The 12,804-nt window shown below is 42.7% G+C and overlaps 1 protein-coding gene across 1 annotated transcript; it reads right to left on the minus strand.

Annotated features, from left to right (window-relative positions):
• Window positions 1-7,437: 7,437 nt before the first annotated feature.
• gdf6a (growth differentiation factor 6a) lies at window positions 7,438-10,033 on the minus strand (the record flags this gene model as incomplete). The annotated part of the gene is made up of 2 exons (XM_079692761.1): window positions 7,438-9,530; window positions 10,027-10,033. 2 exons carry the CDS (start codon window positions 10,031-10,033, stop codon window positions 8,599-8,601), a joined length of 939 nt encoding a protein of 312 aa, XP_079548887.1. The 3' UTR covers window positions 7,438-8,598.
• Between the last annotated feature and the right edge of the window lie 2,771 nt (window positions 10,034-12,804).

A 12,804-nucleotide genomic window follows, 5' to 3' on the forward strand; every position in this document is an offset into this window, starting at 1 on the left:
GTTTACTCATTGCACTCATCCATAAGAGGGCTCCATCTCAACAGTCAGTCAGCCGGACGTAGCCTTGAGTTCAGCACCGCATCCAGCCAACACCCCCCCCTTTCTTCTCCAAAACACCCCCCCCCCAAAACCCTAGACCGCCACCACTTTACCAACACAAAAAGATGCAGCACGGTACTTTCCTTTTCACCCTAGCATGCAGCTCCCCCCTTACCCCACCCAACACACACTCTCACACACACACACACGCGCGCGCACACACACACACACAGACACACACAGACACACACACACACACACACACACACACACACACACACACACACACACACACACACACACACACACACACACACACACACACACACACCCCGAGCCTCCCTCCTTTTCCCACCTTTGTATCAGTTGAAAGGCATATGGTTACTGCCATCCGATTCCCCTCTGCTGAAAGTGCCTTTCACTTTACCGCAGTTCACAAAGGGGTCAGACTACGGCAAACAGACATATTGTGTGAGAGTTCACTTTTTCTTGTGCCTGAGCTTAGAGATGTGAGAGAGTCCCTGAAAAAGTTACATCTGATCAAACAAACCTCACTCCATTCCTCATGCCAGAGCGGGAGAATTTATGCTGGAGTGAATAAAGAGTGGTATTTGGGAGAATTGACAGAAGCTAACCTCGGACATGGTCAGCCGTACATCATTCATTCAACTCCACATCCATGCACAGAGATTTCCACTCTAGGTCGGATTTCCTGATGTTGCTCAAAACAGATGCATTGGAAATTGGCTGTTCGGAGTAACAACTGTTGGATTTGTCTGTGAAGTCAAACAAAGAGACATCACAATGAGAAAATCAATCATCGCCGGGCAGGTGGGGCTGATAGGAGCGAGGTGTCAGAAATGTCACAGTGGCCGGTGTGTGTGTAACATGATGAGGCCGTGTTTCAGCCCAAACCCCAGGGTCCTCTGGGCTATCTAGTCTCTCCAGCTCTCTTTGTGCTACTCTGGTAAATCATTAATAATGAGTGTTCCTCTGCTGACCTTGTTTGCTAAAAGACTTGTACCTGACAACTTTGCGCGCTAAAGGGAAACTATTTCTGACACAGAAACGGGACATATTCTTATTTTAGAAAACCTCCCTAAGCGACTCGTAGCGTAAGTTGAACTCTTTGAAACTTTCTGATCTATACCCGTGTCCCTATTGTTAACCCTAATAATTGTATCCATGAGTTGAGGGTACATTTCCATTCCACAGCCCTGTAATTAGGCTGCCTATTCAAGCACCAATTTATGGCCGATATTTTTTTTGGCATTAAAGTTACCGACCGAGCTGAAGATTTGATTTCCAAATGGGAACTCTGGGGAACCACACCAAAACAGCCTCTGGGAAAGAAACCGCACAGCCAAGGAGTCGTCAGCACTTCAAACACTTTACTGCCAGCTAAAAGAGATTAATTCTGAAAAGCTAAATGATGTTTACTTTGCCCTTTATGATGGTTCCTTTTAGTAGGATAACATTTGGTGAGAAAGTGTCAGGCTTGGTTTTACTCGAGGCCCGCTGCTTGCCCACAGACCGGGGACTCTTCGAGGAGATCTTCCCCCAGCAACACCCCCCTCCCCCCTTAGTTTACAGACTGACAACCGGCCTGGAAGTGTGCCTTGTTCCACAGGGCCATCAAACATGTATTCATCCCATAAGCTACTGCCAACAGCAGTGGGCACTACAGTGAGCTGAGCCAACGTAGGGCAACTCAGGCCGCAGTAATAGAAGATAAATGTAATGGCTTTTATGCATTTCTGTTTTGATGTGTTTGTGTTTAAGGGAATGCGGTGTTAAGAGGTCCCTACCCCTGAATGGAAGACTGCCTATGCACCATAAATCTGTCCCTCATTGTGAAGACAAAATGAAAATGGCCCCGTCATAAAACATCTGTAATGGCTCCATCCACCACCAACACATAATGGGGCAATTACCAAGAAGGGGGCTGGGACAGCATGAAGCCTTTAGCTCTCTTTGGTTCACCACACAATGCTTTGGTGTATGTGTTTGTGTCTCATATGCGTATGCCTGTGTGTATGCATATGTTGCCGCTTCATTCAATCTTTGAATCACGATGTGAAGGGATTAAAGGAGGCACGAAGCAAATCGTATTGCTTTTACCTGCTCATTGACCCTGTTCCCCACTCCGTCCATTTTGCGCAGTGACAGACGGGCACATCTAATCTGAAATTGCATTATTGATGCCTGATTTTTTGCGCGGGCCGGCCCGGGCCCTGCCTCTTCCACACCTCGTAATCAAGCATAATTGAGGTTAACTGTACGGCACGGCTGAAACGCTAGACAGGTAAGCCGCAGCCTCTCATGATTAATGTAGTGTGTTAGTGTTCTGGGCTCTGACCTTTTGAGATAGGCCAGGCACCATTTTTAAGTGAAAGCTCTGCCTCTGCCGAGTTGTAGAGTTGTCCATCAAGTCCTCCTGCCCCCCGCCGCCCAAAACTCCTCCACCCAACCAGCACCCCCACCTCTTCCAAAGTCAGATCCTTGTCTTGCTGCCTCATTGCCCCTGACCCATGTTTGTTTGCCTACATGTCTCGTTTTACAATGCAGAAATGCTCTTTACTGCACAGGGCCTTCTTTGAGTTTCTGCATGTTTTATAAAAATATATGAGCATTTAATGTGGTGAAAGGGTTGCACATTTTACTCTGAGATTCTTGGTTTTTCTATATTTTTGCTACTTCTAGGCTTCTATCGAGCTGCTTTCCTTTTTAATTCCTGTCTTTTCCATTGACACTGCATTTCAAAGACCTAATTTGTCGTCCCGCGGGCCGAGTGCCTGAGACCAGTGAATGCCATTGTCCAGGCCCCTGTTGGTCAACGACCCTCCCTCTCTTCTCCACAAGCCTCCGCGGATGTGAATTGGCAACGAGGTCATGTCCTCGCCTTGCTCCCAAACATGAGCATTGTCAGAGTTAACTGAGTAAATTTGCTTTTGGCTCAAGCTCATTCAGACCCTCACACAGAGACGCTGGACACAAAAAGATGAACTGCGAGCACACAAAAAGACCAGCTTCCTTTCTGCGGAGAGGTTTGCAAGGAAAATCAGAAGGTGTACTTGTTAATCAGGGATGGCGAAGGATCCAGGTCACCATCTGTAACATAGACCAGGGGTAGTAAATGGATGAGGAGGGGTGAAAGGGCACCCTCAGACATTCCCTTAGAAAATAAACAGAACAAAAGGGCTTTTCTGGACAGGTATTCCAAGTAGATCTATCAAGTTGACTAAAGTCGTTTTTCTGAGTTCATTAAAGAATTTAATGCAAAGATAAGAAATGCATATAAGAGCAAGGTTCTACTGCAATTGAATAACAGCAATGGCTTCATTCTCACATTTCACACTTCCAGTTGGGGAGTGAGTTTAACGCAATTAGCAGGTTATCTGTGGAGAAGTGGAGGTGTCTGCTCTCTTCCTGTTACCGTATGGTCTGACAGGAGGGAGGAAGAGGCAGAGGAAGAGTCAGGCAGATGCACCCATGGAGGAAACACCCTGATCTTTTGTTACAGGGTTGCTCTGTTTAGGGTTTATTTTCTGTTTCTGCTCAAACAGCAGCTGTCAAGTGCAGCCAACCACCGCTATCTTTATTTTTAACCCACAGAATGACTGTATATCAGTTACTCACCCAATATTACCTTGAATTCTTGAAGAAAACTTTGTATTTCTCGCATGCCTCCTTGGTACACAAGAATAAAGGAAAAACAGGAAAAAGGCTTGATGAATTTAGGTAAAGGGAGCTGAGTTTAATATCCTTTGAACATATCCGGACAAGTTTCATGCTAGCGTGACTGTTAATGCAGAAGTGTTTTGTAGAGAACGTTTTTAGGAAAAATTCATGTTTTTCAGAAGTAGTAAGCATACGATGGGGTAAATTATACTTATTATACAGGTTATACTGCAGAAGTAGGAAAGGGATGTCTTGAAATGATTAGGCATTCATTGACGTTTTTCTTCATTCAATGTGTACGCATTCGAGAAAAACAATGTTTCTTTAAAAGTTCAAGGTAACACAGGGGAAACATTCACCTACAAATGGTAATTTTATCCATGGAGTATTCCCTTAAAATGTTTTACAATTATGTTCCCCTCAGGCAAACGATTTCTAAACAGTTCTACAGAACTCATTTTTGTTTTACAAGGGTAGAAATTGGATTATAAATGGATTGCAGGAGAGAGAAAAAAAAGCAGTGACCTCTGCCTTTAAGGCACAAGCTAGTGTATTTAATGTTTGTAGCCGCCCCTGCCTTTGTGTTGAAGCCAGTGGTTCAATGAAAGGCAGCAGTAGGGGTCACTTCAGGCATCTGCTGCTCCCCTGCACCACTCATCTGTCCATCTGTGTACGCTGCTGCCCTTCTGTCCCCTCACACACACTCGCAGACACACAAATACAGGAAGATCCACTCCTTAAAGTTGCGTGTGAGCGTGGACACGTGAGTTCTGTCTGGGAGGTTTTATTCCGCATCTGTTTAGCGCACCATCTCGCATTGGCCCGAGTTCTTGGCTGGAGAAAGGTGTCAAGCTTTATAATAGAAGGAACTACAGTATCTGCAAACCATAATGGTGGGAAATAGAAGAAACCAGAGAAGGTGGGATCCCTCTAGAGGCAATAAAGAAAGAGAGGGAGAGTGAGGAGAGAAACAGTCAGTGAAAAATAAATAAGTTCTTGCTGGAGTTTATCAGTAGCAGTTTAAAAGCCAGGCCTTGGCAACGTCCAAGCTCTTTCTCTTCGACATTTAAATTGTATCCATGCAACAAATCAAAGCATGAGATCTAAGTCTCAGCTATAACATTTCTAATGCTCCTTAATGCCAGTTAAACAAATGTCTGCTTGCTTAGAGGTCCTCGCCATCTAAGAGATCAGGCTGATTTATGCCCTTCCTGTCGCTGATGAGGACATCACTGATAAAGGAGAGGTGATGCTCGAGGAACATTTACATCTTCATTCCAGCCAAGACTTTATTTTTAAATCAAGCCTCCTGGGAACTTCTACTCGGAGCAACACCTTTTAGATCTTCACTCGTGCAAGCCTTACAGATCTCAAAAGCCAAGCCTTTGCGCACAGATGTGGGGTGTCAAGACTATTTGTGTTTCTGACCAAGAGTACCCGTCTCTTCGCCAACTTTGGTTTGCTTAGACTAATATATTAGGAGCGAGTTTCAAATAAACACGACTCTCTGTTTTCGCCCTCTCTGCTCTCGCCGTGGAGCGGGGGGACAATAAGGCAGTTGTGATGAAGAACTTTATAGGAACATTTAACTTGAGAGTGAGGGATTGAAGCGGGTAAACAAAGCATTCCTTTCCCTTTCATCACCATTTAACTGTTCCCTTCACATTCACTCTCACCTCCAGGCCAGTGCCCACCAGACCGTGGAACTTGTCAAATAAATATAAATCAAAAAGGGAAAGGTTTATCCCACAGGTTTGCGTGAAGCTGCTTAGAAATGTAGACTTGATTGTGAAACATTACAGTACATCTGAGCCAGAATCAGTTTAATGGTTTGCGGTGAAGTTAAATCCCCGGGCAACGGGATCACCGGGAATATACATCCAAACTATTCTTGTGTCCCAAGAAATATGTTAACAGGAAAAAGGGAAAAACTAGTTACGTTTACTGTAAACCAAATAGCTGCAATGTACAAACTATAGCAATCACTACAGAAACAGGTAAATGCTCTATGTGCTTCTTCATGGATGCAATTCTCAGATTTGTATTGGATGCAAAACTCAATGGTAACTTCCATTAGACCCCATAACTTCATATATTGGAGTCTGATTTGAATCAGACAAACAGAACACCAGTTTTGCATTGAAATAATTCAAAAGACGCAAACTGTGCTAACAGAACTCATATCAAATTGATACAAGTATTTTTTAAAAAGGCCTTTCTGTACCAAATTACGTTTGTTCATTCAAAGAATAAAATGCTATTTATGACTCCCATGATGCTGTACATATCAGACAGAACACTTTTAATATTAATCCACAGCTATAGCGAATTGTATGTTATGTTCATTCTAATGTTGGTTAACAAATGGTTTTCTTTGGCCTCAATATACCACCAATAATACTTTGGAACCCATAGATTTATGAATATTTCTCCTTGTTTCTTGAACAACCAATTGGTTTTGACTGTAGTTTAAGTTGCACCTCAAGATTCCCAGCATGGTGTGGTTATCCTCCAAAGACAGAAAACCCTTCTTATTTTGGAAAACGAAATGCAATCCCTAATATGGTTTACTATTTCCACTTGAGAGCAGCAGGGATAGCGTGGCTGGTGGTAGCACCCCGGCGATGGTGTTCCAGAAACATAGCCTGGAGGGCCATTTGGTATTACTCAGGGGAATGGTTGTTGTGTCAGTCATTTGCAGCGACCGCTAAAGAGTGCACTTAGCATCCTCTGTTTCCCCCAGCAAACATGTGGGGAGTGACATGATACTGTACAAGAGCCTGGACAACATATAACATTTCAAAGCAATTTCCTAATTGTTTCCAGGCCAAGGTCGATAGCCTATATGGAAGCAATCCCTTCTTTCAAACTTCTTTTTTTTCACATCCACAGATTGGGAATCATTAAAGTGTTAAGTAAACTTGACCCAGGCAGGCTAATTCATTGGGAAATAGCTGGGGTTTGTACATTCAGTGGCATATCAATGACAGTCAGTCAGTGGATTTCTTTCCACTTGGTCACCATATGCTTATATGGTGACCAGTCTCTGAATAATGACATTTGTTGTCTATGATGAGAGACTGTTTGCACAGGAGAAGGATAGATTAGCTAGCGTACCTTAGGGCTAAAATATAAACTCCTCTGTTCAACTCTTATTCTGGGGTTTATTTTAAAACTTAAAAGGCAACTATATACCAATTTTCAAAATATCTACATGTTGTTCCTATAGTCCAGCAAAGTCAAAAGTATGTGTTAACTTGGACATCTCTTCCCAAATCAAAACACTACTGTGCTAAATCTTTAATGTGTAATGTCATTAAGTCTTAAACTGCTCCAAAAACAATGGCTTGTTAATGTTGTTAGAGATTATCATAAGAGGAACCGGGGAACGTTATAAAAGGAAATGTTCAGTTTCAGAACTAAGAACTCTACAATAGTCAGTGTTTTTTAAATACAAATTTGAAAGAAAATGAGGTTGAAAGGTTTAAGCTTAAGAACGAAAATATTTAAAATTATCAAACCTTCATTCAATTTTCATCTTATTTAGTTAATTTATTTTTAAAAACATAGTTTCTTGGCCTCTTAATCCCTCGTAAATGAATGCCCCAAATATTAGTATTTATTTAGGCATATAGCCTCTTGAAAGAACACTACAAAATAAATGCTTAACAAGGTTGCAAAGTGGAATTAATCATCAAAATTACCAGACTGTTAGAGTTTGTTTTGAATTTTATTTGTACAGTAATGGTGTGGAATATTATCCAGTAATATATGTATATAAATGATCTTATATATCATTGTAAAAGCTCTTTACACTCTAACTGAATGCACCTCAAAACTCAGATCCTATATGTAATAATGAGGTAGACATTAATAATGGTATTTTCCACCCTCTGCAAAAAAAAATATCGAATACACCTTAAATTACTCTTATCAACGTATGAAATATATGATTATCATGGAACTCTGTACATCACAAATAATAAAATAATAATAGAATAGAAATTATACCGATTTGAGTGCATTTTGTATATTTACAAAGAAATGCCGCGTTCTCATTTCTTCAATCGTTGCACTTTGTAAAGTTTTCGACTGTACAAAATATTTACAGCTCAAAAAAGGAAAAAAATGAACAGCAGTGCATTCAAAGCTAATGTGCATTTAAATATTGTCTCGTTCTGAGTCTTTATTTCTTATAATTCCGTCCTTATCAGACGAACTCTCGCTGACCGCGGGTCCTCAGTCAGCTCTGGAAGTGCATTTCGTAAAGATGCAGACTTTTGCGCAAAAAAGTTCGCCTCAGTATGTGTGCTTTTTTACTTTCTACTTTTTTTTTTACAACAGGCACAATGTCTGATTCTGTGTCCTTTTCCTGGTCTGGTGTAAGGCAAAACAAATCTCTTGAAGGCACCACCATCTTATCTCCTCTCCTCGGACCAGTCTGTGTGTGTGAGAGTGTGTGTTTGGTAGACCCTTTTATTGGTAAACAGGCACTTCCTCGGGGCCTGTAATGACTCCAGCTGGACGGTGGCAATTACGGCCTGGATGCACATACCCAAAAGAGTCCGGCCTGGTATGCAGCATCACACGGCAGAGCTGCGAACAAAGCGCGGAGCCCACTGTCCCCTGGCCCCGGCACGAACAGGTGCACAGTCAATGGGCTCCCATCCCGCCTTGTACTCATCCCGTGTGCCATATGGACACGTCTCTGGGAAACAAAAGCCTGTTGATAACTCGCGGATGGGAACCAAGGCACGTTAAGGCAGTGAATGATTGTGACTGTACTGAATAAATAGCAGATATCGCCTCTGTGTGCATCCCTTTTCACTTTCTCTTCAACCTGGGACCCATCTTTTTGAAGTGTTTATCTAGCGAGCGCTACCTGCACCCGCACTGCTCCACCACCATGTCCTCGTACTGTTTGTACACCACGTTATTGCCCGAGTCGATGTACAGGATGCTGATGGGGCTGAGTTTGGTGGGCACGCAGCAGCTCGGTGGGGTGCTGTTGGGGTCCATAGAGTTCATGAGCGTCTGTATGATTGCGTGGTTGGTGGGCTCCAGGTGAGACCTTAGGGGGAAGTCGCACACCCCCTCGCAGTGGTACGCCTCGTAATCCAGAGGCGCGATGATCCAATCGTCCCACCCGAGCTCCTTGAAATTCACGTGCAGCGCCTTTTTGCTGCACCGGGATTTGGATTTCTTTCCGTGCCTCTTCCCGTGCCGGTTGCTGAGCGCGGTCCTCCTCCGCCGCCGGGGCCCGTCTCCTTTCACCCCCAGCAAGGACGCTCCTTTCTCCACTACTTCCTCCTCGTTCTCCCCCCGCGACTTGATCTTCTCCTTCATCTCGTTGAACAGGTTCTCCCTCTTCTTGGAGCGCGTGTAGGCCACCAGGATGGCCTTCTCCTGCTGGGGCCGGCCCCCCCTGCCCAGACCCAGCTGCCTCAGGTCCACCTCGGTGTCCGTTTTGCGCAACGTGACGCGCAACTGGAAGCAGAGCTGGCCCCCCTGGTGATGCGGCTGATGGTAGTGATGCTGGTGCGCTTTGAACATATCCCACGCGTCCAGGACTTCCCACCCGGCCTTGGTGGAGTCCATTGGGTCCAGGGCCCGGGAGTCCAGCAGCCTGTCCGAGCGGCAGGGGTACAGCTGGATGTCGTAGAGGCCCGCCGTCTGCAGGGAAGTCTGCAGGTCCCCTGGCCCTCTCCGGAATATCCTTAATTCCGCCCCGACCAGCTCCTCTTTGTCTGAAAGGGTTGAGACATCAAACAGATACTTTTGTCTTCGCAGAGGAGAGTGCAAAAGATCGTCTGCAAGGATAAAAAGAAGAAAATAATTGCAGTCAGATTCACTTAGGGTGTACAGTGTTCAGAGAGGATGGAGGGGGGGAGCTAACGTTTTCCCACAGAGGCCTTCTCTCTCTCTTGAAACAAACTACAGATGACAAGTCCTCAGTTTGCAAAAAAGAAATCAAAGTCAACACCACTTTTATTTATTGGTATGAACTGTCGAATTATAACTTTATTATCCTTAAAAACACAGATGTTCCTCTTAATTTGCCTTGATTTGATTACATGCTAATGTAATGCCCTTGAGTATAACTACATTAATTATGTATAATGCTAAATGAGGGTTTAGTTTACACAGCTTGCTTCTAGGCTTCCTCTCTAAAATTGTACTTCCTTAATTTCATTTCATGCACATTTGTTGCACATGTAATATTGCAATGCTAAGCACACAAGACATATACAGGGATATATCTAACCTTGCTCGTTCCAAAAAGTGAATATATATTTCTGTATCCACCTGCCATTTTTGCGCCAAGATTCGTTTTTGATTCCGCATTGAAAATAATCCAATAAAATCTGGCGACATTTGAATGCAACGCCACTTTTAACCAAAGCCAGCCTGTTTTAATGAAAATACTTCTGCTTTCATTTCACGTGATGACAGATTGATGATGAATTTCCAGCTCTTTGACAGAGTGGAAGTAAACTTTGTACTTTTTTGCAAAGTGTCTTAAATACCAGCAGCAGGCAGAACATCACAAATGTGGTGAGTTTCCAGAGATGTAAAGCAAAGAAAGAAAGAAAGAAAAAAACAACAACAACAAGGGGAAGGCCCTTGGGTGCTGCCAGACACAACGGACCAAAGGCGACATACTGTACACTCAAGGGAACAATACACAATTAATGCATTTTTCCCTGCGGGACACCAGCAGGCCTGCGAATATTCCATCAGAGAGACATGAATATAACACTGTGGATCAAAAGCGTTTCCAAAACACGTAAGAAACTGCTTTTAACTAAGAAGAAGTGGTGTTTTTAAATGTTTTATCGAAATCATTTAGGTTTAGCAGGTTCAGCTTGCAGTTTATTAAAGTATAAATGAACATTTATAGGATTTTGCTGCCGTTAATATCCAATAAAACGAATAAATGTATCCATTATATATTCTATTTTGAAATACACAAATATTTAACCCCTTTGTTTCATGATTAAACGCAGAATCCTTGGTAAGATTTGTCAGGGAAAATGCCATTAAATAAATCAATAAAAAGCTTTATCAAGTATATTTGTGTTTGGATATGTAAACTGATTTCAATTTTTAAATGTCCGATTTTTCCACTCATTAAAACACAGGGGTTAAACCTCAAAAGCCTAAAAGATAGTTGATGTGTGGTCTATTTTTCTGCAAAATAAAAGCATGTTGTCTCGCCTTACTGTGTCCATTTCATCTAAACGATAAGATAAATACATATATAAAATAAAAGTGGCATGCCTACATCTGAACCACCCTGTGATATCATTTGTAGGACTCTCTCTAAAGATATATGTGAATGTAGTTGTCAGTTTCCCTCCATGAACCCTGCAGAGTTCCAACAGTAAAAGCAGATTGAAACCTCGTGCTCCTTTCAGTGACTTCGCGCGTATGGTCTGCATTAGGGTTCTTCTTTCCTTTTTTATAAGACCTCAAACAAATCGAATGCAAGTTCACCAAATAATCAACAGTTCTGAATTCCCAACTTCCTCATTAAAGCACTTCCCCTCTTAAATTTCATCTCATCCTGCCAACTACAACATTCACCTCCAAACTGCACGGAGCGACTGACACACTGCTGAAATTATTGAGAGATATTCGTGTTGACAGTTTAAAAAAATGTCGAGGGCTTTTCTTAATTTCATTATTATGTAAAAATGTTTTTTTTAAAAAGCCAATTGTTTCCATTACGCGTAAGATGCTTGACGGTGGATAATTGGGAGAGAGAAACGCGGTGGACTTCTTTATTGCGGGGGTTAAACCGGCATCCTGTGCACTCTTGTCTGACCTTGTTGCTTGTATTTGAACAAATGCAAAACATGTTTTTTGCCGTCTAACAGAGAGAGAGAGAGAGAGAGAGAGAGAGAGAGAGAGAGAGAGAGAGAGACAGAGAGACAGAGAGACAGAGACAGAGAGAGAGAGAGAGAGAGAGAGAGAGAGAGAGAGAGAGAGAGAGAGAGAGAGAGAGAGAGAGAGAGAGAGAGAGAAGTGGGCTGCACTATCTGCGCTTTAATGAGTTACCCAAAGTGCCAAAACTAATTTTCATTTTTTTTTCTGATCTTGCCATTTTCTCTGACCCCCAGGAAACACCCCTGCCTGGTTTTATAAGCACATGTTGTCTTCCTACACAAAGTGTGAAAGCCATAGAATCCATAGATCATAGGTGCACTGCGTAAAACCTGTCCCCGCGTGGATGAATAATGCCTAAAACCTGTTACTTCTTTACGCCTCAGGAGACCCATGTGCATTTCTTTTTTTCCCTGATGAAGGAGATTTAAATAACAAGCTGAGGTTCATTCTGCAGGTTAATGCAATGCAACACTTAGGGGGTGCTGGAGGAATCCCAAAAGAAACCAAAAGGCGTTGGAGCTGAGAGAACGGGAAGAAAAATTATTTTCCGTAATTAAAGTGGCGGTCGCAAAGGGAGGTTCCGCAGTTAGACAATTAAAAAAATGTACCACTTCACAGCAAAGGAAGTGCTCTTTCTTTTTTTCTCCCTCTTCGTTTTGTTGGTGATGTGCCCATCGTGGCCGGGCTGGGTCATTATGGTAGAATAGACAGTGTTTGATATGTTATGACATGAACACTCAATTAGATCACCGAGTTCAAATACTCCAATCAGCCGTTCGATGCCAAGCAGCTCTCAGAGGGTCCAGCTCGGGGTCAGAGTCAGTGACACATCACATCAGAATCACGGAGAAAGTGAGGCGTTTTCCATATCAAATGTGTTCACACTGCAAGAAGTGGGCACACGAAAGAGTCTTTTAGCTTTAAAACTCTGAAAAACCTTTTTTTTTTTACCCTGAAAATGGCATAAAACAGCCAAAATCAATTGCAGTTTTGTAGCAAAATGTCACAAAAGTTTAATAAGACGAACTTCACTGACAAAAAATCCTACAAACATTTTGTTATCAGTAGGCTATGCACTCTCAACGCAACACGTTGCCAGATAATATGATTTTTAGCAATAAATAAATCCTAATGTGGATATTTTTGCAGAGTTCGGACCTGAGGGAATGCAAACAAAGATAGCTTTTATTTCTC

This window comes from Notothenia rossii, assembly GCF_949606895.1.
Source record: "Notothenia rossii genome assembly, chromosome: 7".
Lineage (NCBI taxonomy): Eukaryota > Metazoa > Chordata > Actinopteri > Perciformes > Nototheniidae > Notothenia > Notothenia rossii.